General features: G+C 41.0%; 2 protein-coding genes across 5 annotated transcripts in view; one reads left to right on the top strand and one right to left on the bottom strand.

Annotated features, from left to right (window-relative positions):
• The window catches only part of evlb (Enah/Vasp-like b), a 97,581-nt gene extending 73,461 nt beyond the window's left edge, over positions 1-24,120 (top strand). For 3 of the 4 annotated variants that reach the window (XM_049590510.1, XM_049590509.1, XM_049590507.1), the window contains 10 exons: positions 10,261-10,327; positions 14,327-14,394; positions 14,518-14,765; positions 14,926-15,026; positions 16,871-16,910; positions 17,270-17,321; positions 20,603-20,660; positions 20,754-20,814; positions 20,957-21,014; positions 24,053-24,120. In XM_049590510.1, the coding sequence (XP_049446467.1) occupies positions 10,261-10,327; positions 14,327-14,394; positions 14,518-14,765; positions 14,926-15,026; positions 16,871-16,910; positions 17,270-17,321; positions 20,603-20,660; positions 20,754-20,814; positions 20,957-21,014; positions 24,053-24,090 (791 nt within the window). In that variant the 3' untranslated portion in view covers positions 24,091-24,120. The remainder of the gene's footprint in view (positions 1-10,260; positions 10,328-14,326; positions 14,395-14,517; positions 14,766-14,925; positions 15,027-16,870; positions 16,911-17,269; positions 17,322-20,602; positions 20,661-20,753; positions 20,815-20,956; positions 21,015-24,052) is intronic. The other variant, XM_049590508.1, reaches the window with a different exon arrangement.
• The window catches only part of LOC125897313 (vascular endothelial growth factor A-like), a 341,071-nt gene that overhangs the window by 157,891 nt on the left and 155,415 nt on the right, over positions 1-27,765 (bottom strand). The gene's annotated exons all lie outside the window — the stretch shown is intronic.

Below are 27,765 nucleotides of genomic sequence, written 5' to 3'. Positions count from 1 at the left end.
ACCTGCAAATCGATTTCAATGTGCAGTCTTAATGGACACTTCAGTTCCTAAAATGCATCTCGAGGAGAGAGGAGGGAGGAGACTTGCCAGAGGAGTTTTGAGCGAGGACGCACAGGTGTATCCTTTGCTTTAGTCTTTTTGGAGCCTGTGATGTATGAAGGAGATGCAGCACACAGCTCATGATGCACGATGTAGACAGGGCCTAAGACAGGAGGAGAGGAGGCAAGGAAAGGAATCAAGGATGTTCAAATTTAGAAAAGAGAAGAGCCTTTTGTGTATGCTGGCTCAGTGGTATGGCTTCCTGTGACACACCAGTAACGAGGCATCATTAATGTTATTAGTTCCACCTGTGTTTCTCCTGCTACAGTCACAACATGGTAAAAAAAAGAGTCTATTTAAAGTCTTGTCTTAGTGTTGAATACACATGCAAGAGAGCCAAGCTCGTCCTCTTGAGCTCCGTGTGTGCACGAGTGTGTGTGATAAACAGAAAGACAGACACATATAAATTGGGCAGTGATAGAATGAGAGACGGAGAGGCAGAGTGAGTGTCACAGCTTGCCACTCATTACTCCAGCAGCAGCAGCAGCAGCAGCAGCAGCAGCAGCAGTGTGTCTCCTCCTGCAGTCCCCTCCAGCCTCTTAATTAGAATGAGTCATTGAGAAGACCTCCCCCGGGTCCCGTGCTAGAGAGCAGATCTTTTCATCTGCCTAATAACATGGGACGGGGAACAAAGAGGCTCGAGTGACAGCAGCCAAACACAAGTGCACAAACACACACAAGGAGGATACACACGCTCGACAGATAGAAAGACTGATAGCCTCCATGCTGCCAGCTCGCTACCATACAGCAGCAGCTGCATGAAGAGATACAATCTGAGTGTGCAGGGGTACCAACACTATCACACACACACACACACACACACACACACACTGCAGACAACACATGAAATAAAAACAGCTTTCACTGTCATATGTGTGTGTTTGTGTTTATAGAAGAGAGAAAGAGCCAATTATTTCTTCTCTGCTACATGGCACAACATCTCACTTCATCACGTCTGTGTGCTCAAAGTGATTTTACAAGACACATTCACACCTTGTAGAGCAAAGATCAGGATGATGTGAGATGGTTCCTTGGATCTTAGCAGGTGTGCCTGCCCCCTCTAGTGGTAAGAAGGTCAAAACCTGACCTCTTGTCCTCGATGTTCTCACATTGCAACACCAAGTAAACACAGTGGATTGTGGCGGAAAAAACGGGCAATAAAAATACAAAATGTGATAGGTACGCAGGGGACACTTTCCCCTCAATACTTAGACTATGTGCATTTGTGGATCAACTTTTGTTTCCACCATAAATTAATTCCAAAAAGGCACAAATCGGTGCAGGAAATCAAGTGTTTGATGCTCAATTTTTTCTGGCAGAGGACCCCAAACTCCCCTTTACATGTGTTCCCCATCCCCCAGTGTTCAAACTAAATTTACGCCCTTGTAAAGTACCGTTGGGGTTATTCCCATGCCTGTTGTCATAGTCAGACAGACACTTCCTGTCACCTGTAAATGACCCCTGTAAGATTGATGTCAAATTTAGCTCCAGGGCTGAAATCATGAGCCGTTTGAAGATCAACAGATTTGGGGCAAAATCATGAAACAAGTAAATATACAAAATAATTATGAGAAAATTAAATTTTTATTTCATGAAGTTGAGCTGAATACTCAGATTAAGTGAGTATCTGTTAGGTGTCTTTTATAATGGATCGTCCAACTAAAATTTATCAGTATTCATCAACATAAACCGTGCAGCGCACACTGAACTGAATTGCTGTCATTTTTATTCAGAGCAAAAAAAGCATTTTGCCCAAGGCTTCTTCAGGTTTGCTCAGCACAATCACATATGACCCTTGAGACCGGCTGTGCAGAGGGAGTTCTGCTTACTTGTCAATATCCATATTCGCAAAAAGCTCTCTTACTTCTGTGGTCAAAAATGATCTGGAGCTCACAGCAACTTCTGATCAACCCATTTCAATTTCAGGCTTCAAATATCCAGTCCCACCCTCCCTCTGAAATTTAAGACAAATTTAAGAAGATTTTTGTTTCAGTAATCTATTACTAACTCTTCATACTAAAACATATGAGAAATATCTTCCAGATCAAACCACTGCTTTTCAAACTTTTTGGGCTCAAGGCACACCAAAGGCCAAGCCCAAATCTGTATTTATATCTGTGCACAATAGCTATGATGTGTGTTATCACGCTTATCACCACATAAGACAATAAAAATAAGAAAAATAAGCTTTCATGATACTGTCTACTTCTCATTTCTTTCGGTGGTAGGTCGTCTTCCGTTGGTGCTTTACTGTAATTTGCTCCATCCAATGAAGTGACCCACTGTCCCGCTCAAAGCTTTCTCCTTTTAAATGTTATCATCCCTCACACTGGCTGCCAGTCAGGGCTTTTGATGTGTCACACACGTAAAGATCCCATGTGCGAACGGCGACAAATAGATTCCCAGTGTAGGTTTTTTAAATTACAATAAATTCAATTACATTTTTTAGCTACAGTTTTCCTCTTTACTATGAAAAGGGTGCGCACAACATACTGAAACAGTCAATTAAAAATTCATTCATAACTTTTTGTACAGGCCCAGCTGACTTATTGCAATAATAATAATAATGTGTTGTTAGCACAAAATCCTGCGGCACACCTGGACTGGCATTTGAGAAACACTGGATCGCTGTCCTGTAAAAGAGAAATAAACTATTGCTTTGGAGCCTACAGCGTGCAGACCTCTGCGCCCTGTTGTCAAGTTTTGTCTGTAAATCTAATTAAAATTACTATTTGAGGAGTCTACTCAGGTAAAAGTAAAATAAAGTGCATGGATCATAAATCACTCAAGTACAGGTTACTTCCATTTTGTTATTTTCAGTGTGTGCAGGCCGGTGCGAAATAATAATTAAAATGTCACTTCTTTTGTTGAAGTAGATTACTCCATTTCCTCCTCTCTACCCCCTCTCACTTATCATAACATCAAAGATTAACGTTACACATGAAAAATTAACAGAGCTAATGCTAGCTAACAACACTTTCCCCTACAGTATGTGCTACTGACTTTGCTGTGCTTGGGAAGGTTTGAAGAGGAGTTTTTAAAAGCGGAGATCTCAGGTGGCACAGAGAGCACATGATCACGTAAAAAACTGTGGCCAGACGTGGTCAAGGATTGTTGCTGGAAGCTGCCTCTCATTTCTTATTCTGGTTTTTGTTCCACTGTCCTTGCATTGAGGTCAAAAGACAGGTGCTGCTTCTTTTTCTTTCAGGCAGCTGCAGCTTGGAGCAGGAGAGGTGCTCCTCACACGGGTCCATGTCATTGGTTCGACAGCCCATTAGTCCGACTGTCCACGGTGCTGAACAGCTCACGGCGGGCGTATGGTACGCCGTGTCCGGCTTGAGGCGGAGCAGGCTCACAGCTTATGTGTTTGTCACTTTCTTTTTCATTTTAACCCACACCATGATCTTTTCCTGACCCTAACCAAGTGGTTTTTGTGCCTAAACCTAACCAGACCTTAACCACAGGGCATCATGATGATTTCGGAACGGACTTCGGAACAATGAGTTTAATATGGTCGAACCAATGGGCTGTCGAACCAATGGGCTGTCGAACCAATGGGCAGTTCCCACACACACACTCTTTGCACACTCAAGCCCTACATGTAGAGCAGATGAGCTGTAGGCTAATAAAGTTATAATTGGCAAATGTAGTGAAATAAAAAGTAGATTAATGGCTCAAAAATACACTCAGGTAAAGAGTAGAAATACAGTTAAACAAGCATGAAAAGCTCTCATTCCTAATATTGTGTAGCTTGTAACGTGTTACCATCCCTGCCTGCAGCTGAGTACTTTCGCCTGGATGTGTGCATACTTGATTTATACTTCTGCGTTGAATCAACACCACAGCCTACGCCGTAGCCTGACGTGCACCTCCCCAGAAATGTAACTACACGTCACAATGACGCAGACCTCCTGTCTGACCCTGTAAGCTGACACCATTTCCCTCAGTGGAAACAAAGCTTTTATTTACTTTAATTGATTTATCTGCTCATCGCTAGGCTAATTTATACAATGTAAAATGCCATAGGCTTGTGCTAATAACGTTAGCATGTTGTATTTGTTTGGAAACATGTTTAGTATCAGACAGTTGTTTTGTCAGTGAACCTTGTGAGTTGTAATGGAGCTGAATTTTGTAACGTTACCTTTGTTAAATGTTGCTGTTGTCCCTGGCTTCATATGAGTAGCGAGAAGTCCACTAGCTGCTAGGCTAATTTATACGATGTAAAATGCCATAGGCTTGTGCTAATAATGTTAGCATGTTGTATTTGTGGGGAAAATGTGTCCAGATAAAGACAAGTGTTTGTCTGTGAATGCTGCGAGTTATAGTGAAGCTGATTTGTGTACTTGTGTTTGAAACAGTCTCTATTAAGCCATGTTTAATGTGTGTTTAATGTGTGTTTAATGTGTGTTTTGAATCAACTAAACTTTACAGCACTTCATAAAAACTCCTCCGCCAATTAGTGTTTTGGAGGTGTAACTGCAGAGTGACACAGACGCACCACCGCACAAGTATAAATGCTCACAACGGCGTAGGTCGTGTGTAGGCTACAGCGTAGGCTCTCCATAGAGCTGATGAACAAGTAGAGTAAATTATTCTTTGAGCAATTAAAGAAACTGTTAACAGATTGAGATTCATAGTTATTTTTGACCTTGGAAACAGTAGCTGACACAAATGTCACCAGAACATTCACTGAGTAGCTGTTTTAGACCTTTCAGTCATATCACACACAGTCCTCCTCAACAGATGTGAAGTTGTCATGGAAACTTAGATGTTGAAATTTCCACATTCTGAGCAGAAAAATCTCAGATCTACAGATGTATTGCAAATGAGAATAATCGTAAATTCCACCTTTAAGAATCATTCTTCATTTAGTTCAAAGTGTTTGATCCGCTGTCTGCAGGTCAAGCACCAGCTGCAGTAAACACAACACGTCCATTGTTTAAGTGACATTTTGATCTGGTAGCTGATTGGACGATCAGGCTCGTTCTGAACCAGGGATGAATGTGGATCAGCTCGCTGTAATATTTGTGTGTGTGTGTGTGTGTGTGTGTGTGTGTGTGTGTGTGTGTGTGTGTGTGTGTGTGTGTGGCACTAGGCTGCGCAGCCTGCAGACAAACCCGACCTTTTGAAACATTAACCAGAGATGCTCGTTGTGCTGCTGCTGCCTGGAGGTGTGGGTTACAAGAAGATGACAGATGATACTGTGGCTGGGAAGAGGGGGAGGAGGAGGAGGAGGAGGAGGAGAGGCAGGCAGGTGAGGGGAGAGACAGAGAGGTAGAGAGGGAGGTGATGGAGGGCGAGAGATGGTGAGCGGGGAGTGGGTCTGTCAGTGCCTCTGTGTCTGCTACAGCCGGTTCCTCTTCTTCAGCATGTCCTGTAGGTACCACAGCTCTCAGTGTGTGTGTGTGTGTGTGTGTGTGTGTGTGAACTTCTGCATGACAGTTATTATCACTGCAGGTTTGTGTGTTTGTGTTAATAGCATTTGGAAGGTTGTGGGGTGCGTTCCTACGAGTGTGACTCATGGTCAGCCAATATAATAACTTCATAGCAGAGGCCAAAGACATTAATATGTAAATCAACCTCCTGTTTTTCTGTCCTGTTTTATTTAAACAGTGTCGTATCACAATGAAAGCATTTTGTTACTGTTCTCTGGTAAAAAAAACAACTTCAGTAAGAATAAGAAACAGTCCATTTTAAAGTTGTTGAGCCACCACAGTAGGAAGAAGATTGCTTCTCTGATTTGTACGGCTTTCAAACAGCTGAGAGGAGTTTATACATTATTTTAGGTTTTTAAAAAAGAGACTTAAAAATAAATCGAACAAAATTTTTCTGATTCGTATTGAAGGATGGCAACATTCACTCTGTTAGAAAGGTGATTTCAACTGGCATTAAAGACACTCAAGTAAAAAGTAAAAGTGATTTTCCCGACTCAACCTTTTTTAACCCTTTGAAACCATGATTTCGTACAAAAACATGGGAAGAAGGCAATGAGCAACCAAAGAAAAGATGATCCAAAAATATTCAAGAAATTAGTAAAAAAAAAAAAAAGAGATAAAAAAAAGAAAAAGAAAATTTAAAACAAACAATCATGACCTGGGAAAAATTCTAAGATTTAATAATAATAATAATAATAACAAAATTTTTTCTGATTTTTTATTTATTTGTTTTGCAATTTGGGGGACATTTTCTACCATGGTACCCATTGCCTTTTCCCCATGTTTTTTTGAAGGAACTGCACCAAATTGCTCAAAGGTTCAAAGGTTAAAATACTTGTGAAAGGTGTCTGAAAGCAGCACACGAAAACTGATGTCGTCCAAAGGTTAAACCATTCTTAAACAGCTGACTAGAATACAACAGTAACACCTGAAAAACTATATATAAATAACACAAGGTAACCATGTAAAAGTGAAAAATAGAAACATAGATCATACTTTAATTAGATCCTGCCTCATTGATCACTACCATGAGATCTGTGAAACCTCGATGTCAAATGATTGCTTCACTTTTAGCGGCTTCTTCATGAGCTCACCTTGTGTCTCGTCCTCAGTAACAGTGGATGATGAGGGACCTGCTGCTGTTCCTTTCTTTGTGGTTGGCTCTCAAACAGAGGGTCATATATGGTTCATGATGCAAAGCTTTGCTGGGTAATATTATTAGATAATGTTGGTGATGATTAATTTTTTTTTAATTCAAAAATATGAGAGCTTCCAGTCTAAGCAACACACATCACTTTTCTCATGCTGCTTTCAGACGCCTTTCACAAGTATTTCAACCTTTGAACCTTTGAGCAATTTGGTGCAGTTCCTTTGAAAAAACATGGGGAAACAAAGGCAATGAGCAACTTGATAAGAAATATACCACGAATTGGCAACAAAAAAAAAAGTTTAGAAATTTATTTAAAAAATTGGTACAGAATTATTTTTCCCCAGGTCATTCCCTTGTTTGATTGTATTTAATTTTTTTAAATTAATTTACTCTCTCTTTTTTTTTTGACCAATTTCTTGCGTGATTTTTTCTTGAGTTGCTCATTGCCTTCTTCCCATGTTTTTGTATGAAATCAAGTCAATCTGCTCAGGTTTCAAAGGGTTAAATGTGAAAACATTTGTTTTACTCAGTATATAGGCGTCACAGGTTGCCTCTTATCGGTGACATTTTATGCTCTCAGGCCTAATTCTCATCACAGAATATGAAAAAGTAAAATAATCATAATACACATTTGTAACTGTGTGTGTGTTTGTGTGTGTGTATGAGAGGAGGTATCTGATAGTAGGCGTGAGTCAGGTCTTTTGTCGTGCTGTGCTATTTTTGGGTTTCTGTAACTTGATCAATGGCGGCCATCAGCGCCGCAGAGTGACTTCCATTAGAGCAGTGAGCGGTGGAGAGGATCGTCAGTGAGTACTGACCCTGAAACAACCTCACTGTGTCCAGCTGTAAAACTGTTTCATAAGGGACACCTTTCATTGGACAGAAGAGGTCAGGCTCTGTGGAAACGACCCAAATGGAGAACGATAATATTTTGTTTTGGAAACATTGTCAACTTTCTGTCAGCGTTTCATATCTAAGTGTCATAAATCAATAAAATAAAAGCCCTTACGCTGCAAGGGTTCTCGTCTGGTCCCATAACTTGAAAAAGGCTTCATCCCATTTCTTAATTTCAAAAAGAGGCCGGTGCCAAACCACAAATGTGAGCATAAATCCAGAGCCTCTCCTCTGAAGTTGTTCTCAGGAGGAACAATGAAGATGGATGTCGTTACAGAGGAGTTCAGTGACGAGAAAAGTTTCACTGAAAACTGATGATTCACTCTGATTCGATTGTAATCCCTGCGTCGACGTCCTTTTGTCCTCATCTTATCATGTCTTCAATTAATTATGTTCCCTATCTGGCTCTCCATCTGCAGATCTCACTTACGGTGTTAAACGGATTACATCCCAATGCCTTGTAGCTCAAATCACATCATAAGCAGGAGGAGGAGATACCAGAGGGAGTCACGAGTCTTTGATTCTGAGCCTCCTCTGCTGTGACTTCTTTACGTCAGGAAACTAACTTCACGTGTTTAACTCAAAACTGTCTGAGCTGACTCCAATGAAAGAAGCAGGGACGAACCATGTTTGAGTTTTTATGATATTATACAAAAATCTGAAGGTGAAAAATGGCTCCAAATTTGAAGTCAGATCTCTCGTCTGTGAACTTTGACCCCAGAGCAGATGTTACAGGAGCTGCAGTGTGTTGTCAATGTCTCGGAAACCGCAGACGACAGAATTTCCTCTGTTTCTAATTTAGGGTGGTCTGTTTGGAGAGAGCAGCTCAAACACTCTGCAGACGTCGCTCTGGTTTTACTTTCCATGACACTTAACACACGGACAAGCTGCATTTCATCACAGAGTAACAAGAGAGTTGCCGAAACTCTAACATTTGTCACTTTTACTCTGTTTTTTCTAACTTACATATCTAATACTTTCAGGCAAACGACCTACATGTGTCACTTAGAGTATTTCAATAGAGGAATTAAACTGGATGCTCTGATTTTGCAACTGAAGCGTATATGAGTCTCACTTGTATCAGTTTGAGCTACTAAATATTATGGCCCGACTGTTTTAACGGTCAGCCGATTTAATCGGCAGTGAAATCTGGCAGGGAATATGGTGTTTTACTTAGAAATGATGTCCTTGTGTTACTTTTTGCACTATAACCTACCTCTGTTAAACTGGCAATAATAAGAAGAACTCTGGTACTGTGAACATACATGTGAATGTCTTAATTCATATAGACTTTGCATGATTATTTTATTTCCCAGAGGTTTACTGCCTTTTTGCACATCATATTTTTGATTTATTTTGTGTTCAAATTGCTCATATGCTGCTTGTTCCACACAATTTCTGATAATAAAAGTATTTGAAAATAGTAAAATGTTCTTCCTTCAATTTATATCTTTGTAACAACTGTTTGAACTATATTTAAGCCATCAAAAGCAGGTATATCGGGGGGTTTTAAATTGAAAAATGTAAAAATTGAATCAGCCGATATATCGGTTATCGGATTTTTTTATTCCATAATATCGGAATCAGCATCGGCCCCAAAAAATCCATATTGGTCGGGCCCTACTAAATATATTTCAGGGCAAATCAACAATGTTTCAGTCAAGCAGCTGTTTTTACCTTGATTTCCAGTGGTGCAGTGGAGGGTATACTCAGGTATACGGGGTATACCCATTTCTTTTTGTGGCCATTTACAGTATATTTACCTATCAGCCAAAAAGCCATTGGGATATATAGGAGAGTATGCCCACTTCCTCCTCTGTAACCTACTCATCTACCTAGTAGTGCACCCACCTCATCAGCTACCACTACACCTCTGTTGATTTCATACCAAAACTTAGTAGATGTAGTAGTCGGCACATCTGTGTACGTCCTCCATGATCACATCCACACAGTTAGCCAATTATACAACCCTTATCTGATTTAGAATATAATGACATGACATCTGACTGAACACAGAGTGGGTTTTTGTTTTTATTTAATCATAGAACTAGGGCTTCCCCCAACTAAGAATTTTCCTAGTCGTCATTTAGTAAGTAGTCGTCATTTAGGGCCATTAGTCGACTAGTCGCCTGCATGTTTATGATATTAATTCAATTAGTAAATAATATATTTTGGGTGGGGCAACACAGTGGTTTGAGTTCAAGGTCAGAGAAAGAATTTTGGTATTTCTACAGGTAGAAAAACTTTTTACACATTCACAAACTTAAATTTATCAGAGAATTATTTGTGAGCATCATTTTACAACCTCAGAATATTAATGACCCTTATTTGATGCATGCTTCTGGGGACACCAGTGTGTAACTGCCCACTGAGCCCTTGACAGTCAAAAATGTAGCCACACCCAAAGTCACTAAATTTACCAGCTGCTATAGTCACACAGTCCATTTATATTTGCAAGTTTGACAAAAAAAAAAAAGCAGACATACTATACGAGGCCCTGGTATAAAAAAAACAACAAAATTACATCAGATAATTGGCTACAAAAAACAAGTGCAAATGCAAATTATTTGGCACTGGCACTGATTTCATTTAACGTTACACTGCTGGTGATGGATTATTAAGGGTAACCTCACTTAATCTGTGCTTCTTCTTCTTTCTCCCTGCTGTAATGTGCGTCTTTAGGTCCAGCTGTCCAGCGCCAAGTCCAGAATGGACCGACTTCAGATGAGATGGAAGCTCAGAGAGCAAGGTACTGAAAAAACTTAAAAACAAACGTAAAGTCCTCTTACTGATGCGAAGGAGTAGCGGCTCTACTCCAAGCTCCAACCACACTAATGACCCTTCATTAATATAGGCCTATATTTTATCTCCAAGTGCACGTCACACACTGAGCGAGCCGCCTGTTAATGACGCTGTGGGCTAATGGGCATGTAGCTACTTCCATGTTTCACATGATACGTCATGTTTGTAGTCGACCAATGAAGATGAGTTTACATATCACCATGGGTTCGTCCTTCACCTCCTCAAAATGATCCCACACTTTGGATTTCCTGCCCGACATGTTATTAACTAGCCTGTGGAATAACCGCAGGTACCAGCCCTGGAGATTAAAGGCTGTACACATGCATTGTTTTTCTGCGACTAAGCGACCAATGAAATCTTGCCAACTAATGACCGTTGTGGTCGACTAACGTTTGCCCTAGCAGAGTGTGGAAACAGAATGTCGAGCTCCGACATCAGGATGGTCCTGCCAGGCTACCGTAAGATTTTCAGCCTGTTCAGAACATTTAACTGAATCATCTCCAAACCAGTGGACGACCTTTAAGTGAACTGAGTCTAAATGAGTATAATGTTTAGGATTATGATGGTGAGTGCAGCCCCATGTGTGTGTGTGTGTGTGTGTGTGTGTGTGTGTGACAACCTGTTACACAGAATATGAACTCTACCGACTGACAGCTGCCTGTAATGACTTTTATTTCTATTCTCTTTCATCCCTCTCTAATACCCTCAGTCTGCCTCCCACGACTAACACACATGGGGAACAGTCAGATAAAGACAGCGAGCTTAAAAAAACAACCCAAGACGGTCTTTTTTCTGAATTATGGTGGCACATTGAATAATCCAGAATAATGGATGAGTAGTACTGGAAATGATGCTTGAGGCAATTTCCATGGCTTGCTGAGCGGCCTGCCTTTCTTCCACTCTGGCTACGTTTCCTTTCTCCCCCTCGGAGACACACTCAGGCACAACTAGGTCTTTGTTGCTGTTTTTAAACCTGTTTCAGCTCTGCCTATTGGTTCATCCAAATGCCAAATGCCAGAGCTTAAGAGAACAAATATGATGGGAGTTACGGCTCTCTCTGATCCCGTGTCTGCTAAACTGAACCTCTGGCACAAAGGATTACGTCTGTGATTGTGAGGGGAGATTGTGTGCTTATGCGTGTGGGTTTCGGATTTGTGCGTGCGCACGTGTGTGTCGGGGGACGCAAATTAATTTGACTGAGCTCTCTCCAGTGGTAGCAGGGCAGCATTGCTCAGCAGCTCTGCTCCCGCTGCGTACTCCACTGTCACGTCGGAGAGGTTGCTGGCTCAGCACTTCTCCACTCCGACGCACAGCTGGAAAATTCCACTTCCTCTCCACGAGCTGTCTCCTTTCTCTCTCTCTCTCCTGAGTCGTGACACACATATGCTTCTCACATCAAAGGCAGAGATGTGAGGAAAGATGGGGAGGGTTTGATGGGAGCTGGGAGCGGCGAGGTTGTAAGGTGGAGAGTGGAGATGGACGGAGATGAAGGAGAGAGTGATGTGGGTTTGGACAGACGAGGAGAAGGACGTTTAGCGTGCTGTAGGGGAAACTGTGCAGCAATGCCAAAAAGTTATTTGAACTGTGAAGACAAGTAGACGACAAGTCATGTAAAGTCGACACAAATCAAAGCTGCCTTCAGTGTGATGGCAGCAACAGAGAAAATCAGCCCATCTGCCAACGTTTAGAGGCAGTTTGCACAAAATATTGGAGACGTGGAAACACTGAAGGTGCTCCTGAAAAGCAGCAACTTTAGCTGCAACTTTAGCAACTCCGTAAGCAGGTTTGACACAGATGCTGTGGTGCTGGAGAACGCTGAAGATTCTTCGTCATTCGTCCTCCCATATCCTCACACTTCTCTTTTAGCTCTGCCATTTCAGCCTTCATTTCACTTAACATATTTTGTAAAGTAGCCTCTTTATTCGAGAGAAGGATGTCTGACTTCAAACCTGGATTGTCAGTCCCGTGGAGGTGGGGTCTTCTCACCTCGGCTCTTGGTACTCGGTCCGAGGAGGCATTGGGCCTTGTGTTGGAGGGTCGGGTATACCTTGTTGCAATTTGTGTACTTCCACTGAACTATTTCACTTTCAGGTTATGTTTAGAAATGGTTTGCTGTCACATAAGATGGGATGCACTTTACAAGTTTCATTTGAAATAGAAGTTAAGTGGGAGCTTGCGTTAAACACAACTCACTTCATTGCGGTAAAACCACGCCCCCGTCATTTCACATAATTGCTGGTGTTTGTTTCTTCATTTCATTCAACTTCATCTTAAAGTGGGTTTTGGGAAAAATGTTTTCAGCATCATGATTTTAACATTTTAAAGCTGCACTAACCTGTACTTTTTTATTTTAAGAATGGAATAATCGACTTTGTTTAATGTAAAGGGGATCGTTCGTAGCAACAAACACAGAGAATTATCCCTCCTCTTCTCCTTTTGTCTTTACAACCTGCAACTTTATTGTTTCGGTTTGGTTTCACCCCTTTTATCACCCTCATGTCTGGCAGCTTGAGGCTTTCAGCATAAAAGCTTTGACAAACCCCACACTGCACCTGCCCACCACCAAACAACAGACTAGTTGATGAATATGCTTACATTAGCATTTAGCCGCTAAAGAGCCAGATACTTCCTGCAGGTTGGAGTCCACATCAGAGCTAAAATAAGAGAGCATTTTCCCCGTGCTGTCCAGAAAGACAGACAATTTTAGGCTCTCTTCAGGAGTGAAAGTTAGTTTGTTGTGTTGGTTTCAGAATGATGAAGACAGTAAGAGGACGATTTGATACAAAATAGGACGTAGCTCCACAAGATGGTTATTTTCCTTGGGAACTATCATGTTTTCCCCAAATAATATACAGATTTTTAGGCATTCTATTATGTTAAATGGTTTGAAAAACATAGTTCAGTCAGAACCACTTCTGTCAGAAAACTTTATTTCCTTTTGCAGCATTATATTTGGTGGTGTGACTCTGTTCTGGGGCCTCTCTGCGCAGAAAGCCTCTTCCACGTACTTATGTGGAAAGCCTCAAGGCAGGGAGAACAAACCTCTCTGCCCTTCCATGCGCCTACATGGAAAGCCTAAGGCAGGGAGAGCAGCAGCAAAGAGCCCCTGGGAACAGAACAGAGCAGCATCAATGACAAACAGAAATGACACTGATAAGTCAGACACAGCTTGAAAAGGAGGAGCTCGGGTGGAGGCAGGTTGCAGAGGAAGCAGCAACAGGCAGGCCAGAGCAGTTTAAATAGGGCGCCCTGAATGAGATCTGCCAATTGGTTGCATAGAAAGGAATCATCTGATCTATCAGCTGACTCCCTTCCATCGATCAGCTGCTCCATCAGTTGATTGGGCTGTTTGAGATCAGCTGATGTAGCTGGGATGCGAGCTGAGCTTGACATCGTGTCCTGCCTGAACTAACGCTGTGCTCAATCTGTTGTAAATGGGAAGCATGCCCCCAGAACCCCCTTTGTTTCCGCCTCTGAACACCACTTTGAACAACTTACCTCCCAAAACAGTTTAATAAAGTAATGATGTTGGCACTGGAATGAAATTCATTTATCTGATGTGTGTTGAAATGATTTAAATCAGAAATGATTTGAGAACACAGACACTGATGACACTTTTCTCCTGCGAGGAACAGACTAAAGATCACATTTGTAAAACCTTTATCGTTACTATATTCAGCGCTGCTTGGTCACAGCTTGTGCACAACACAGCCTGCAGTAATTACTGTGTTCGAAGCCTTTTCAGGTTACTTGTCACTTTTATTTGGACCTGCTGATGTTTGAAGTTTCCTCTTGCAGCTTAGAGGCAGGAGGACTTTTCTCTGGCTGCTGCTGAGAGCTGGTTGGCTGCTCTGTTCCTGTGGGATAGTGAAATGACAGGATCACGGATAAGACGTGACATTTGTGATATTAACTGACCCGCCGTGTTTCCCTTCTGTCCCTTCAGGCAGATGATGGAGCAGCAGCAGCAGATGCAGGCGCACATGGAGCGGGAGCGACGGTCATCCAACTCAGGTAGTCACATTAAAGAGCAGCTGAAGTGTAAAAATCTTCTTCATCATCATCATGTGCTTTTGAACATAAACATACAGACACATCGAGTCGTCTCCATCTTCACATGTTCACCTTTCCCTCCAGGTTCTCCTTTCCAAGGCCACCCTGCTGTGCTCTCTGTGGCCCCCCCAGTAATACCTCCACCAATGAACATGGGCGGCCCCCCTCCTCCTCCACCACCGCCGGGACCTCCACCACCATCAGCAGGGGCGCCTCCACCTCCTCTCCCACCTCCACTTCCCATGGGTGGAGGGAGTCATGGGGACGAGCCCCCTGCCCAGACGGGTCTCGCCGCTATGATCGCCGGAGCCAAACTGCGCCGCGTTCAAAGAGTGAGACCCTGGTTTATTTTTGTGACTTTGATGTCTCAATCAAACTTCTTCAAGTCAGGCAGGATGTAACTGGATTATCTGCACCAGACCTCACTGATACACTCCAAACGTTCACTGTTTACACATCAGAGAAGTAACTTCACTCCTCTCTTCTCCGCAGCCTCAAGACGACAGCTCCTCAGGCGGCAAAAACGATGCCAACCGAACAAGTGGAGGAAGTGGAGGACTGATGGAGGAGATGAACGCTCTGTTGGCGCGAAGGTCAGAGCAAAGAGAAAACCACAAAACCATCCTGCAGCCACATTAGATACTAGAGGGGCACTCAGTGAGCGCAGACCTCCACCAAGACAGTCCAGGCGCCTGTAATGTGCAAATCTGCGAGCACAGCCAATATGTGTGTACGGGACAGCGAGTAGGTCATTATTGTGAAATGAAACCTGAGAGTGTGAGGCAGGACTTGAAGTCTTCTTCACCCTGACGGGGTTTACTCTGCTACTAATGACTTACTAATTCAATTACAAATTCAACTGGGCCGGATTTTAAAACCAGGAAGTGTAGATGGGCCGGATCCATCCAGGTCCAGCCCTTGTAATTTGTTCTGCTATTATTATCATTATTGTTTCCCGTCAGCCTGTAAATGCCTTGGACCATCACAAGTTGATAAAGAGCCCCCCGTTTGGTCTCTGGGGCCCCAAACCCCTTTTTTGGGACGTGTACCTTGCGAAATGATATAAATGCAAATATTGGGGCAGTACGGCGGCATAAATAGTCATACAAGTATGAAATTTGGCACAGAGTCTCCTGACACAAAGGGGAAGTGGCAAAATAAGATTATAGGGCTTGCTGCCATTTTATTTCAAAATATTACATATAATATCCCCACACACAAAAAAACCGAACAAAACGACTGTCCGTTTGACAAATTTTCATCAAAAATGATTCTTTTTTATCACTTTGTGTTTAATATTACTGTTTTACTTATGCACAGAAAAAAATTACACTTGCTTTGGCCTAAATTTGTCACTATACCTTATAACGCTTTTAGCTTTTGGTAATGACATTGAATGTAGCTTAAAAAACAGCAGTACTTATTGTTTTAGCTTTGGAATAAAAAACAAAACAAAACAAAAAAAAACAGCTATCAATGTGCAGAACCATAATAAGAGGCAATAACAGTAACCAAAATAACCCACTTCCACCAAAGTCCATAAAAAATGTTTAGGAAAAGACACTGGATGTATTTTTTTTTAACTATCTGAGCACAGCCCAGATGCTTTTAAAAGCTTCTAAGCAAAGTCAGATCTGTTGGTAAAGACTGTGTGCCACCAACTGAGTCAGTCTGCTGTACATTATTCAACGTACATGGCTACTTACTAAATAAATCAATATAAAATACTGATTTAAAAATTAATTTATCAGTTGAAAAATGATAGTGTGCTTCCACTTCCAAGCCTCTATGATCAGAATTGCAATCATAGCAATGGTCTGTCATCCATAGCAACAGCCTGCTCATCGGAAATAACAGATTAAACAATAGTGTAATTGCCCGGTAAGAATTGAGTATCAAACAAAGCTGTGTAATAAGTCGCATGAATTGCTACAACTATTAAAATGATGTCAAACAAGTGCTCCATTACAACTGCAGTTACTACATGTGTAGGCTACCCAGAGGATTACTGGAACCTGTGAGTGTGGATTGAATTATGCAGTCGCTGTATTTCTACATTTGGCTGTTTTGTCACAACTGAACTTACTACCATCTACTGGATTTTAAGAAGTATGCCAGTTATTCCACCATGGCTAAATGCCCCATTGCGCTATGTTAGTAAAAGTAAGAAATAATTTGTGTGTCCACCCCAGGAGTCTGATCCACTCCGAAATGTATTTGGTTTTTCCACCAAGTTTCATAAAGATTGTGCCAGTTGTTCTTCTGTAACCCCACTGACAAACAAACAAACTAACCCTCCTTGGCAGGGGTCATAATTGTCACTGAAGCCTTTAATTAATGTGTGGTTCAGGATCCATTCGTGAATATTACACTCATTAAAACTATTGACACTGGATGACATGCCCTGTTCTTACGTGAGGCTTCTTCTTCCCCTCAGAAGGAAAGCAGCCTCAGAGAGGCCCGAGGACAGCCAAAATGTGAGTGAAGAGAAAACACTGATGTTTGTAATTCATGAAGCTGCTGTGATTCACGAGGACAATTAGGATGATGATTGAGGCAGGGATCGTGGTGATGTTGGTGGTGATTAGATGAGCACGATGATGATCAGAGTTATTTTGATGTGTTGCAGTTTTCACTGCTTTAATGTGATGAAAACAGAGACAAACTGAGTCATAATGAGGATTACTGCGACAAGGTAGAAATGACAAACAAAGAAATTCAAATGAAAGAAACCTGTACTGTAATTATGTGTTAATAAATGAAAGTGTCTATAATGATGATGATGATGATGATAGAGGGGGGAGTGATGCTGAATAATCTTTGTGTCTTTCTTTAGGATGACCCAAATTCTCCGTCACCCAGCACCCGGAGTGGACAGAACGCCACAGGTGGGGAAACTGAGCACACTGAACTAAAATGTTTTATGTATTTTCAACAATTTGGGAATCTCGTATCGTCTCAGAGGAAGTCAGACATACTGAAAAATAAACATGCAGCAGACACAGACAAACACATCTGATTGAAAGTGGAAGAAAGAGGCTTTTGTGTTTTACAGCAGGTTGGGAGGAGTCTGTGTCTGTGTATCTACGTACAGTAGGTCTGTGCACAGTGTTCATATGTTCTGGGGGAGGGGCTGTCTTTAGAGAACAGGGGTTATAATGCTTATTGATACACTTAAAGGGACAGTGCACCCCAAAATCTAGAGTATACATGTTTCCTCTTGCCTGTAGTGCTATTTATCACTCTAGGTTGTTTTGGTGGGAGTTACAAGCGTTGGAGATATCAGCCGTAGAGATGTCTGACTTCTCTTCGCTATAATGGAACTAGATGGGACTCAGCTTGTGGTGCTCAAAGCGCCTCAACATCAATGTGTCTTTCCAGAAATCATGAACCAGTTACTCAAGATAATCCACAGACCTTGTTGTGAGCAGTTTAATGTAGGAACTATTTTCTTCCTACCGAACTACACCCATGTATGACCATGCAGAAGGAAGTGTGCATCTACTCGTGACAGTGCGAGATGTAAATATTAATGGTGTTCTAAGCTGAGCTAGCAGTAGATGCACGCTTACTTCTGCGCAGTGATGTAGTCGGCGGGTGTAGTTTGGTAGAAAGAAAGTAGTTCCTACATGTAGTGTAATTTTGACTTTAATACCAGTACCAAGTTTAGTACCATGATACTTGATACTGAAGCGATACTGATTTATCAGATACTCATTCATTCATTCATTTCCCGTAACCCCTTCTCCTGTTGGGGGTCACAGAGTTCACCCTGGTCGCGAGGCAGGGTGAACCCTGTGACAGGTCACCAGACTATCACAGGGCTGACACATACAGTACGTTTACATGCACAGCTTAATCGAGCTATGCTCAAAATTCGATTTTGGCGTCTAATCTGACTTCTGTCCTTGTCCCAGTTTACATGCAACTGAGAAAATCGAATTACTGACGGGAACGTGTCCTCCTCCTCAACACTAGGTGGCGGTATGCGTCGTTTCAGCGGGTTAGTACGGCCCCCTTTCCGGTTGACCTACTACGTCACTTAATAATAAACAACTGGAGCCAGGCGGCAGACCGGCATTTTCGAACTACAGCAAGATGGATAATCGTACAGCTTTGTTCATCTCGTACGTAATGTACGCTTTACTGACTGTGCAGATAAGGTGCACGCTATCCCTCGTGGTCATGGTGACACAATAGCATGTCTTGTCTGTTCCGGGGTCATACACCAGCGCAGGGGGGTGTGGAGCATGCGCACATGCAATGTCTAGTTTAACTCCGATTACGGCGTATACATGCCGGAGAAAATTGAATTCCAATTGCATTATCTGGGTGTCTTAATCGGAGCTGGAGAGCTCCGATATTAGTCGGAGTAACGCGTTTACATGCACTTCAGTTGTCCACTTATAGTCGGATTAAGGCAATAATTCAGTTTTTTCAAGTGTCATGTAAACGTACTGATAGAGACAGGCAACCATTCACACCTACGGACAATTTAGAGTCACCAGTTAACCTGCATGTCTTTGGACTGTGGGAGGAAGCTGGAGCACCTGGAGGAAACCCACGCTGACACAGGGAGAACATGCAAACTCCACACAGAAGGGCTCCTCCACCCTGGAGTTCGAATCGGGCGACAATGCAGCGTGCCGCTCATGATATATGATTCATCAGATACTCAGTACCTAATAGTTTAGAAACATCAAGTCCACAAGGGTTGATCACATTTTGTTGCAAAACTATAAGATTCACACGTTGTACAAAGTATGTTGATAATGAAATCTTTTTATTTCACTTTAATGTCATACATACTGGGGCAAATTATTAGTCTGTGGTTAAATTTATTCGGTCAAATGTTATTATATTTCATATTATAGACCTGCCCTGCACAATGCCCATGTGTTAGTCTATGAACAGTTCTGAAATGACAAACTATAATTGTACCAACAGGACTTTTTTTCTACTGGCTGTTCTTTGTGACATTTTAGAGCCACCATACTTTAGAAGCGACATGAAGCTCGTACAGTAATAGCCATAAAGATAAAAATTTCATTCACTTCTATGGTAGCCCTATGCTATTTAGCTACTCGGGCTGTCACAGGCACAAGCCTCTTGTCCATGAGTAGATGCACCCTGCCTTCTGCTCACTGATATGATTGATGGGTGTAGTTCAGTAGGAAAACACTGCTCACAGCAAGGTCTGTGGACTAACTGGAGGAACAGACATCTCTATAGTTTATGGCCCAATCCCAATACCCCCCCTTGATCACTACCCCTTACCCCTTGGCCCTCGAAACGAAGCAACAAGGGTTGAAATCTTTCCCTAGGAATTGGGACACCACTCACTACATCACCGCGTCGGTTACGTTCATGCATACGTAACTATTTTAAACAGGAAGCTGCGAGCCATCTACATTTTCAACCGGCATCTACAATGGAGTCTCATTCATCCTACTGATCACGTTTGTCACATTCACCATGCTTTGTTTAATGAACGACAGACGACAGGGGACTTCTGCTAGCTAGCTAGCTAGCTAGATAGCTAAGCAGCTAACATTACGAGGCAGCATAGTTATACTAGCTGGCGTGTTATTGTAATGTGAAAAATCCAACAATTTTGCAGAACAGGACAGATGACAGATGCCAGATAGTGCGAGCTACCTAGCTAGCTAACAAGCAACCTGACAATGGTAACATTAGCTATGTATGAATTTTTTTTTTCCCGTCTCTTGCTCGGTGGTAGCCATGGCGATGCCTCGCTGGCAAGTCAGCATCTGAAATCCCTCGCTCCGAAGGGCTAGTTTCATACCCACTACCCCTCGTTATGCCCCCTACCCTTACACGCAAAAAGGAATTGGGACACCACTACCCCTCACGGGAACGTGCAAATGTAGGGGTAGGGCCAAGGGGTAGGGCTCAGGGGGGTATTGGGACGGGCCCTATATCTCCAACACTCTGCAACTCACAGCAAAACAATCTAGACTGATAAATAGCACTACAGGTAAGAGGAAAAATCTGCATTTTTGATTTTGGGGTGGACTGTCCCTTTAAAGTTTATTTAAAAATGATATGCAGTTATTCTTGGGAAAACCTAACTGACTCAAAGAAGAGAATACATCACATTTTTTATGTGGAAATGTCATTATACCTGCTGGTGCTGGATGTCTTCTAGATGGTGCAAAGAAGCCGTGGGACCGAGCTAACTCTGCAGACAGGTCAATGGTTTCAAGGTGAGAGCTGGACGCAGCACAGATTATTGGATGTGTCTGTGAAGCAGAGTGACAGCAGTGAATCTGACACACAGTCATTTTTATATCACTCAGGGTACGAACCGCGGGAGGTGGCAGCGACACAGACTCGTTAGACCTCGATAGAATGAAACAGGTAAAAACTGTGACCAAACAAACTTTGTTTTCCAAAAGTTAATTTGTGTCTCACTACCTGGGTTCAATTATTTCCACATTAAATAAAGAAATGTGTGATGTAGTGTGAACACTTGTTTCTCTACTTGTTTGTGCCTCATCAGGAAATCTTGGAAGAAGTGTTTCGTGAATTGCACAAAGTGAAGGATGAAATCATTGATGGTATGTTTAATTGTCTCTGTAAACACTAAACGGGTGATCCATCAACATTTAGGATCACTGTCTCTCTCCTAATGTATGGTAATGAATGTTTAATTGGAAATCTAAGCACAGGGATGATGGGAGCTGGGTGGTTATGTGCAGCTGTGGCCACTAGGTTGCACTACAGGCCCAGAAACATGAACATGGACGCCTCATACAACATGGGTAGACAATGTGTGAACAGTGCTGTGAATAATGCCGCAGGTTAGATCAGAAAAATGTGACTTTGTGTTTTCACATCGTTGGTCAGCAGTTACAATATGCCCAAAAACATTCATGGGAATGTTTATGACATCATCAGTTCACATCATTAAGAGGCTCAGTTACATTACGTTTTGTTTTGTTTTTTTAAATCAATTCATTATTTTGTTTGTGTTGTTTTTTGTTTTATTCATGAAACATCTGTTCCTGACGTTGCATCATGTTCTTTGAGTTTCCTTCAAAGAGGCGCTGGATTCTGGAGGATGAGAGAAACTGAGAGAGAGAGAGAGAGAAAGAAAGGACGGAAAGAAAGAGAATGACTGAGAACAAGAGAAACTAAAGAGAAAGGGGAAGGAAAGATATAAAGAAAGAGAGGAACATAAAGAAAGAAGAGAGAAAGAAAGACAGAAAGAAGGAAAGAATGACAGAAAGAAAGAAGGAAGGAAATGAAGAAAGAAGGAAAGGAAGAAAAATGAAGAAAGACAGAAAGAAGGAAAGAACGACAGAAAGAAGGAAGGAAAGAAAGACAGGAAGAAGGAAAGGAAGAAAGACAGAAAGAAGCAAAGAACGACAGAAAGAAGGAAAGACAGAAAGAAGGAAAGGAAGAAAGACAGAAAGAAGGAAAGATTGACAAAGAAGGAAAGAACGACAGAAAGAAGGAAGGAAGGAAGAAAGAAGGAAAGAATGACAGAAAGGAAAGGAAGACAGACAGAAACAAGGAAAGAACAACAGAAAGAAGGAAAGGAAGAAAGAAGAAAAGGAAGAAAGACAGAAAGAAGGAAAGGAAGAAAGACAGAAAGAAGGAAAGAATGACAGAAATAAAGAAGAAAATGAAGAAAGAAGGAAAGGAAGAAAAAAAGGAAGAAAGACAGAAAGAAGGAAAGAACGACAGAAAGAAGGAAAGGAAGAAAGACAGAAAGAAGGAAAGAATGACAGAAAGAAAGAAGGAAGGAAATGAAGAAAGAAGGAAAGGAAGAAAGAAAAAAAGGAAGAAAGACAAAGAAGGAAAGGAAGGAAGACAGAAAGAAGGAAGGAAAGAACGACAGAAAGAAAGAAGGAAAGGAAGAAAGACAGAAAGAAGGAAGGAAAGGAAGAAAGACAAAAAGAAGGAAAGAGACAAAGAAAGAAAGAAAGAAGTAAGGAAAGGAAGAAAGACAAAGAGAAGGAAAGAGACAAAGAAAGAAAGAAAGAAGGAAGGAAAGATAAGTGGTGCAGTATCACAACTTGTTAGGGTGCTGTCACATCTGTAGTTTGGTTCATTTGTTCGTCACCGAGGGAAAAACAGATTGTTTGTATTGTTGCGTTTAGTTCAGGTCCACTTCCTGTTCATACTGACTTTTACAAACAAATCAAGAGGAGTAAACATTAGTTGACAGACTGACAGGGGACGCTGTGATTGGACAGTTTTGACGACTGTCACCCGGCTTCATCAGGACCCACCTGCAGATATCAAATTCAGAACCTCAAGTTTGTAAAACAGACTTTCTGTCACATTTTTAAGTCTCAAGACCAATTGCACATAACCATGATGACATCACTATGACATAATCAGGTCTGATTTTTAAACTTTGAAAATGTCAGGATGTGTCGTACTGCTGGTGATGACTCCGGCTGTATCCACACCAATACGTTTATGTTTCACAACACAGAACTATGGCTACGTTTATGCCTAGGTCTACATACCTTTTGTGATGTCATTGTTCTTGTGACGGCACTCCTTTCCCGTCGATGGGTAATGCCCCCAATACCACTCTAATACGTTGTTATAGTTACTTCCCAGTGACTCCCAGTCTGTTTTCCACCGCCTTGACAGCCTCGTTCAGTTCCATCTCGTCATCGACTCAAGCAAAGAAATCTCGTCTTACTTTTCGTTGTCTCTGTAGTATTCTCTGTAACTTAGCAACCAATTACAGAGTAGCTTCCTGGTTACATCAGCACGTACATGCCCAGTGTACATGAACGGTTAGGTGATACACGTTTGCAGGCGTGATTATGGACGAGATTATTTCTAAAACAGTGCTGAAACATTCGTGTGTACAGAGATACATCCATCCATTTGCTCCTGGGGGACTCCAAGGTGTTCCCAGGCCAGATGAGATCTGTAATGCATCCAGTGTGTTCTGGGTCTGCCCCGGGGCCTCCTACCAGCGGGACATACCCGAAACACCTTTAACAGGAAGTGTCTCGGAGGATCCTGATCAGATGACCGAACCACTTCAATTGACCCCTTTCGACGTGAAGGAGCAGCGGCTCTACCCCGAGCTCCCTCCGGTTGTCCGAACGCCTCACCCTATCTCTAAGGCTGAGCCCAGACACCCTACGGAGGAAACTCATTTGCTGCTTGTATCTGTGACCTCATCCTTTTGGCCACTACCCAGAGCTCATGACCGTAGGTGAGGGTTGGGAAGTAGACACCACACCAAACCGCAGATCCATCTCACGCTTCATTCTACCCTCACTCATGAACAAGACCCTGAGGTACTTGAACTGACTCGTTTGGGGCAGTAACTCTCTCCAACCCAGACGGGCAATCCACCGGTTTTCGGCAGAGAACCACGGTTTCAGATTTGGAGGTGCTGCGATGAGAGGTCGTTTTCGTTTTAGAAAGCTGTTTTAAAACGTGAACGTATTAGTGTGGTTGTGTCCTGAACTGAACCTCATACAGTGTGTAAGATCTGTGGAGTCACCTCAGGTCCTCACTGAGGATCATGGGTCTCTGTTGTTTTATGTTATGACAGTTGCTAACATGTTTTTGTCAACCTAACTTTGTGTCACTGTTTTCTCTCCTTTGCCCGCAGCCATTAGACATGAACTCAGTCGAATTAGCACGACATAATCTTTCAGAGCCACCCCCCCCCCCCCCCCCCCCCCGACATGAACCACCTTTTTGAACCATTGCCCCTGCAGCAGCTGCTGTGGTCCTGAGGAGGAGAAGGAGGAGGAGAAGGAGGAGGAGGAGGAGGAGGAGGAGGAGGAGGAGGAGGAGACGTCAGGAACGGAGGCCCAAACTGTGACATCGACTCATCCTGTTCAGCTGCGGTGTTGAAGCAACGCGGCAACGTTGCTGTAACACCTCAGACGTGTCTGTGTAACATTTGGTTTGTTTGTCTGGACGTGACTGGGGCTTCACTCTCGCACTGATTCCTCTGAGTTCTTAACATGTTCTGTCTGTTTGTTAGTTCGCCCCTCTGTCCTCGGCCTGAAGGAAAACGGATAAAACTCACATTATTTTATTTGTTTTGCTTTTTTTCACAAGTTTAATTTTTTTTTATATTATTATTACTATCATTTTCATTATTATTACTATCATTTTTATGATGGTCAGTGTCATGTGGATCTGAGTCGTAGTAGTGTAGTGAGTTCAATGGTAATAATGAGGAAATGATCATGAGAATATGATAGTAATGATAATGTTCATAATTATTATTGCACATCATTTTATGTCAGCCTTTTGTATTTTTTATTGTTTGTTTTCATTTGTTTTTGTTTTAGATACAGCTGCAAGCACATCCCAAAAAATAAAAGTTTCTCATCGTCTAACCTGGAACATTTTTTGGAAGGTTTTTTATCCTTTTGGCCGACACAGCTGCGTGTGGAAACACAGCAGAGAAACAACAGGCTCTGACCTGATAGACCGAGGGTGAAATCTTTGGATATTGCAATCTTATAAACAACAAAAAAAAAATAAATAAATAATGCACCAGAGTATTTGTGATCATGTTGTTAATAAAATGTTTATTGGCTGCAAGGATATGGTGAAGTATTGTTCATTTTATTCTCTCCTTTTATGACAAAGTGCTTCCTGGTTTGACAACAAACAAACAACAACAACAAAAAAAGAAACGCACTAAAATGAATTCAAATAAAACTGTGAACAATGTCTTGGATAAACGAGGCCGTCTCTTCCTTTTGTGTTGTTTATGGTGCTATTTTGATGCCTGTCTGGTGATTTTGTTTGACACTTTACCCAAAGACTTGTGCATATTAAATAAGTGCCATAAATTACAGCTGGTGCAGCACAAGTGTGAAACATCTGAGCTGTTCCTGTTTAACCTGACTGTGTTATTCAAGTGCTGCACACAGTTTAAGAAACATTCAAAAGTTAAACCCAGATATTTATGGATTAGTTCATTTACTGGGTATTCATTAACGTATTTATATAACTGTGAAAATGTATTGAACTTATTATAACACCAGTGCGTAGATTTAACCACAGGAGTGTGGTGTGTAACGTTAAGGGCCTGTTTGCTGCAGCCTTTTGTGGTACCGTAATTTAAATAAAACAACATACTTCTTTTATTATCTTATTCTTTCATGTTTTCTTTATCTGGCCATCTATGGAAGCAAATGGGAGACATATGATTTGAATATTAACTCTTTGAAACCTGGAGTGACATCACTTTTCTTGTGCTGCTTTTAGATGCCTTTCACAGGTATTTAAACCTTTGAACTCTGAGCTTCTTTCAAAAATATGGGGAAAAGGCAATGAACAACTTGGTAAGAAATGTCCCGCATATTGCAAAAAAATAAGTAAAATACATTTACTTTTTTTTTTTTTTAAATTTAGGGAAAGCAATATTATTGTTGTTATTAGTAGTAGCAGTTTTATTTTACTTTTGAATTATTTGTCAGATTTACTATAATTTTAAGTTCTTTTTCCAGGTCATTACCCTCTCTGCTTTTTTTTTGTTTTTGTTTTGTTTTGTTTTGTTTTTCAGTAATTTTCTTGTTTTTAATTTTCTGTTTTTACTACTTCTTGCAGGGTTTTTTTCTAATTTCCTTGTTATGTTTTTAAAAGAAATCAAGCTCAGCTTCCAAAGGGTTTAAAGCCACTGAATACTTAACATTAATATTACACCACTGAATTCATAGCATTAAAATATTTTACTCTGAAAACCATGTAGCTAAATTTATTTATTTTTGCTGAATTCACCTCTTTGAAATTAAAATGTAAACTTTCTTGATTTATAATTTACAAAGCTGATTGTAAAAATGTTTTGTGTAAAAAACAACAGTAACACAAAAAAGTAAAAAAAAAAAAAAAAAAAAAAGTAGAAGAAGAGGAGTCAGGTTAACAATTCAAGTTGAAAAAAATTCAAATAGCATCCCAGCCACTCAGGACAGGTCAGGTAATTGAGCCTGAATGTTTTGACCAACTGTATTTGATTTTAGCTCTATGTTAATTTTTTTCAACTTGAATTTTTAGATCTGAATTTGAACAATCGATTTTAAACAACCTAAATCTTTTGTTTGTTTGTTTTAATTGGAAAAAATATATTCAAATTCAGCTTTTGGAATTGCAAGTCAGGAAATTTCTTCCTTTTATTTTTTGTTTGGAAGAGGTGAAGGCTACATGCTCAGTGTTATGAACTCGATGGTGTTTATATTTTAATATTAAGAATAGTGTGGCTGTAAACTTTAAAGCACTTACGTCCCTTATTTGCTTCCACACCAACATCAACGTCTTTAGTCAGTAAAACTGCATTTACATTTGGGTGTGATCATTGTAACAGTATCTAGATCTAATTATCTTAATCTGATGCAGCACAGGCAGGACTGATTGAACTCCATAGTGTACAGTTGAGGTCAAATTTCACAGAACTGATAATGAAAGATAAAAAGCCTATAATGAACTCTTTTCTTTGATTACAAATAATTCTGCAAGTTTCCAGTTGAGGTCTAAATAAAAAAATTAAATTAAATTAAATTAGCTAAAACTAACCCTTAAAAAATAATACCAATCATGGTTAGTACATATGGTATTAAAAAATACAAAAAAATCTTTCTGATCTTAACCCTTGTAACCAGATTACCCAACCTTTATTATATGATTTGTGTTATTACTTGTGATGGACGTTTGCAATCTTGGGCATTTTGTAAACCAACTGATCATTTAATTAATTTGATTTGGTAGTGGATCATAATTTAAAAAAAAATAATTGCAAACTGCAGATTCAGACTAATAATAAAAGGTATATATATAACGACCACATAAATTATGATGGATAAACTTAAGACTTGACTGCTACCTGCCAAAAAGCCTCAATATGAAGGTAATAAACACATTTATGCATTAGTAGTTTTATTTTATCTAACTAGTGCTTATGCCTAACTAGCATTAGCATCCTTAACAGTGATTAAGGATGCTAATGCTAGTTAGGCTCTTTGTTTTAGCCTACTTAGTGCAGTTACCTTATGTGAGGGAATGTCGCCCCCTGCTGATGTGGACAGTAACTGCACGTCACACAGATTCTGCTTCGTGAAGTCCTGCCCCTGAACGCAGACTGGCCAATCATAACGTAGCATTCATAGCATTAAAATACTTTTTTTATTTTTAATTTTTTTATTTTCGCTGATTTCCCCTCTTTAAAATTAATATATAAAATATTTGATTTGCAATTTAAAAAGCTGAATTTAAATGTTTTTTAATATAAAAAAAAACAGTAAACAAAACAAAACAAAAAAAAGTAAAACAAGAGGTTGCTCAAATTTGATTGGTCAAATTCAGACA

The sequence above is a fragment of the Epinephelus fuscoguttatus genome, linkage group LG11, assembly GCF_011397635.1.
Source record: "Epinephelus fuscoguttatus linkage group LG11, E.fuscoguttatus.final_Chr_v1".
NCBI lineage: Eukaryota > Metazoa > Chordata > Actinopteri > Perciformes > Serranidae > Epinephelus > Epinephelus fuscoguttatus.
The sequence above is the reverse complement of the archived record's forward strand: the minus strand, read 5'-3'. Positions and strand labels throughout refer to the sequence as shown.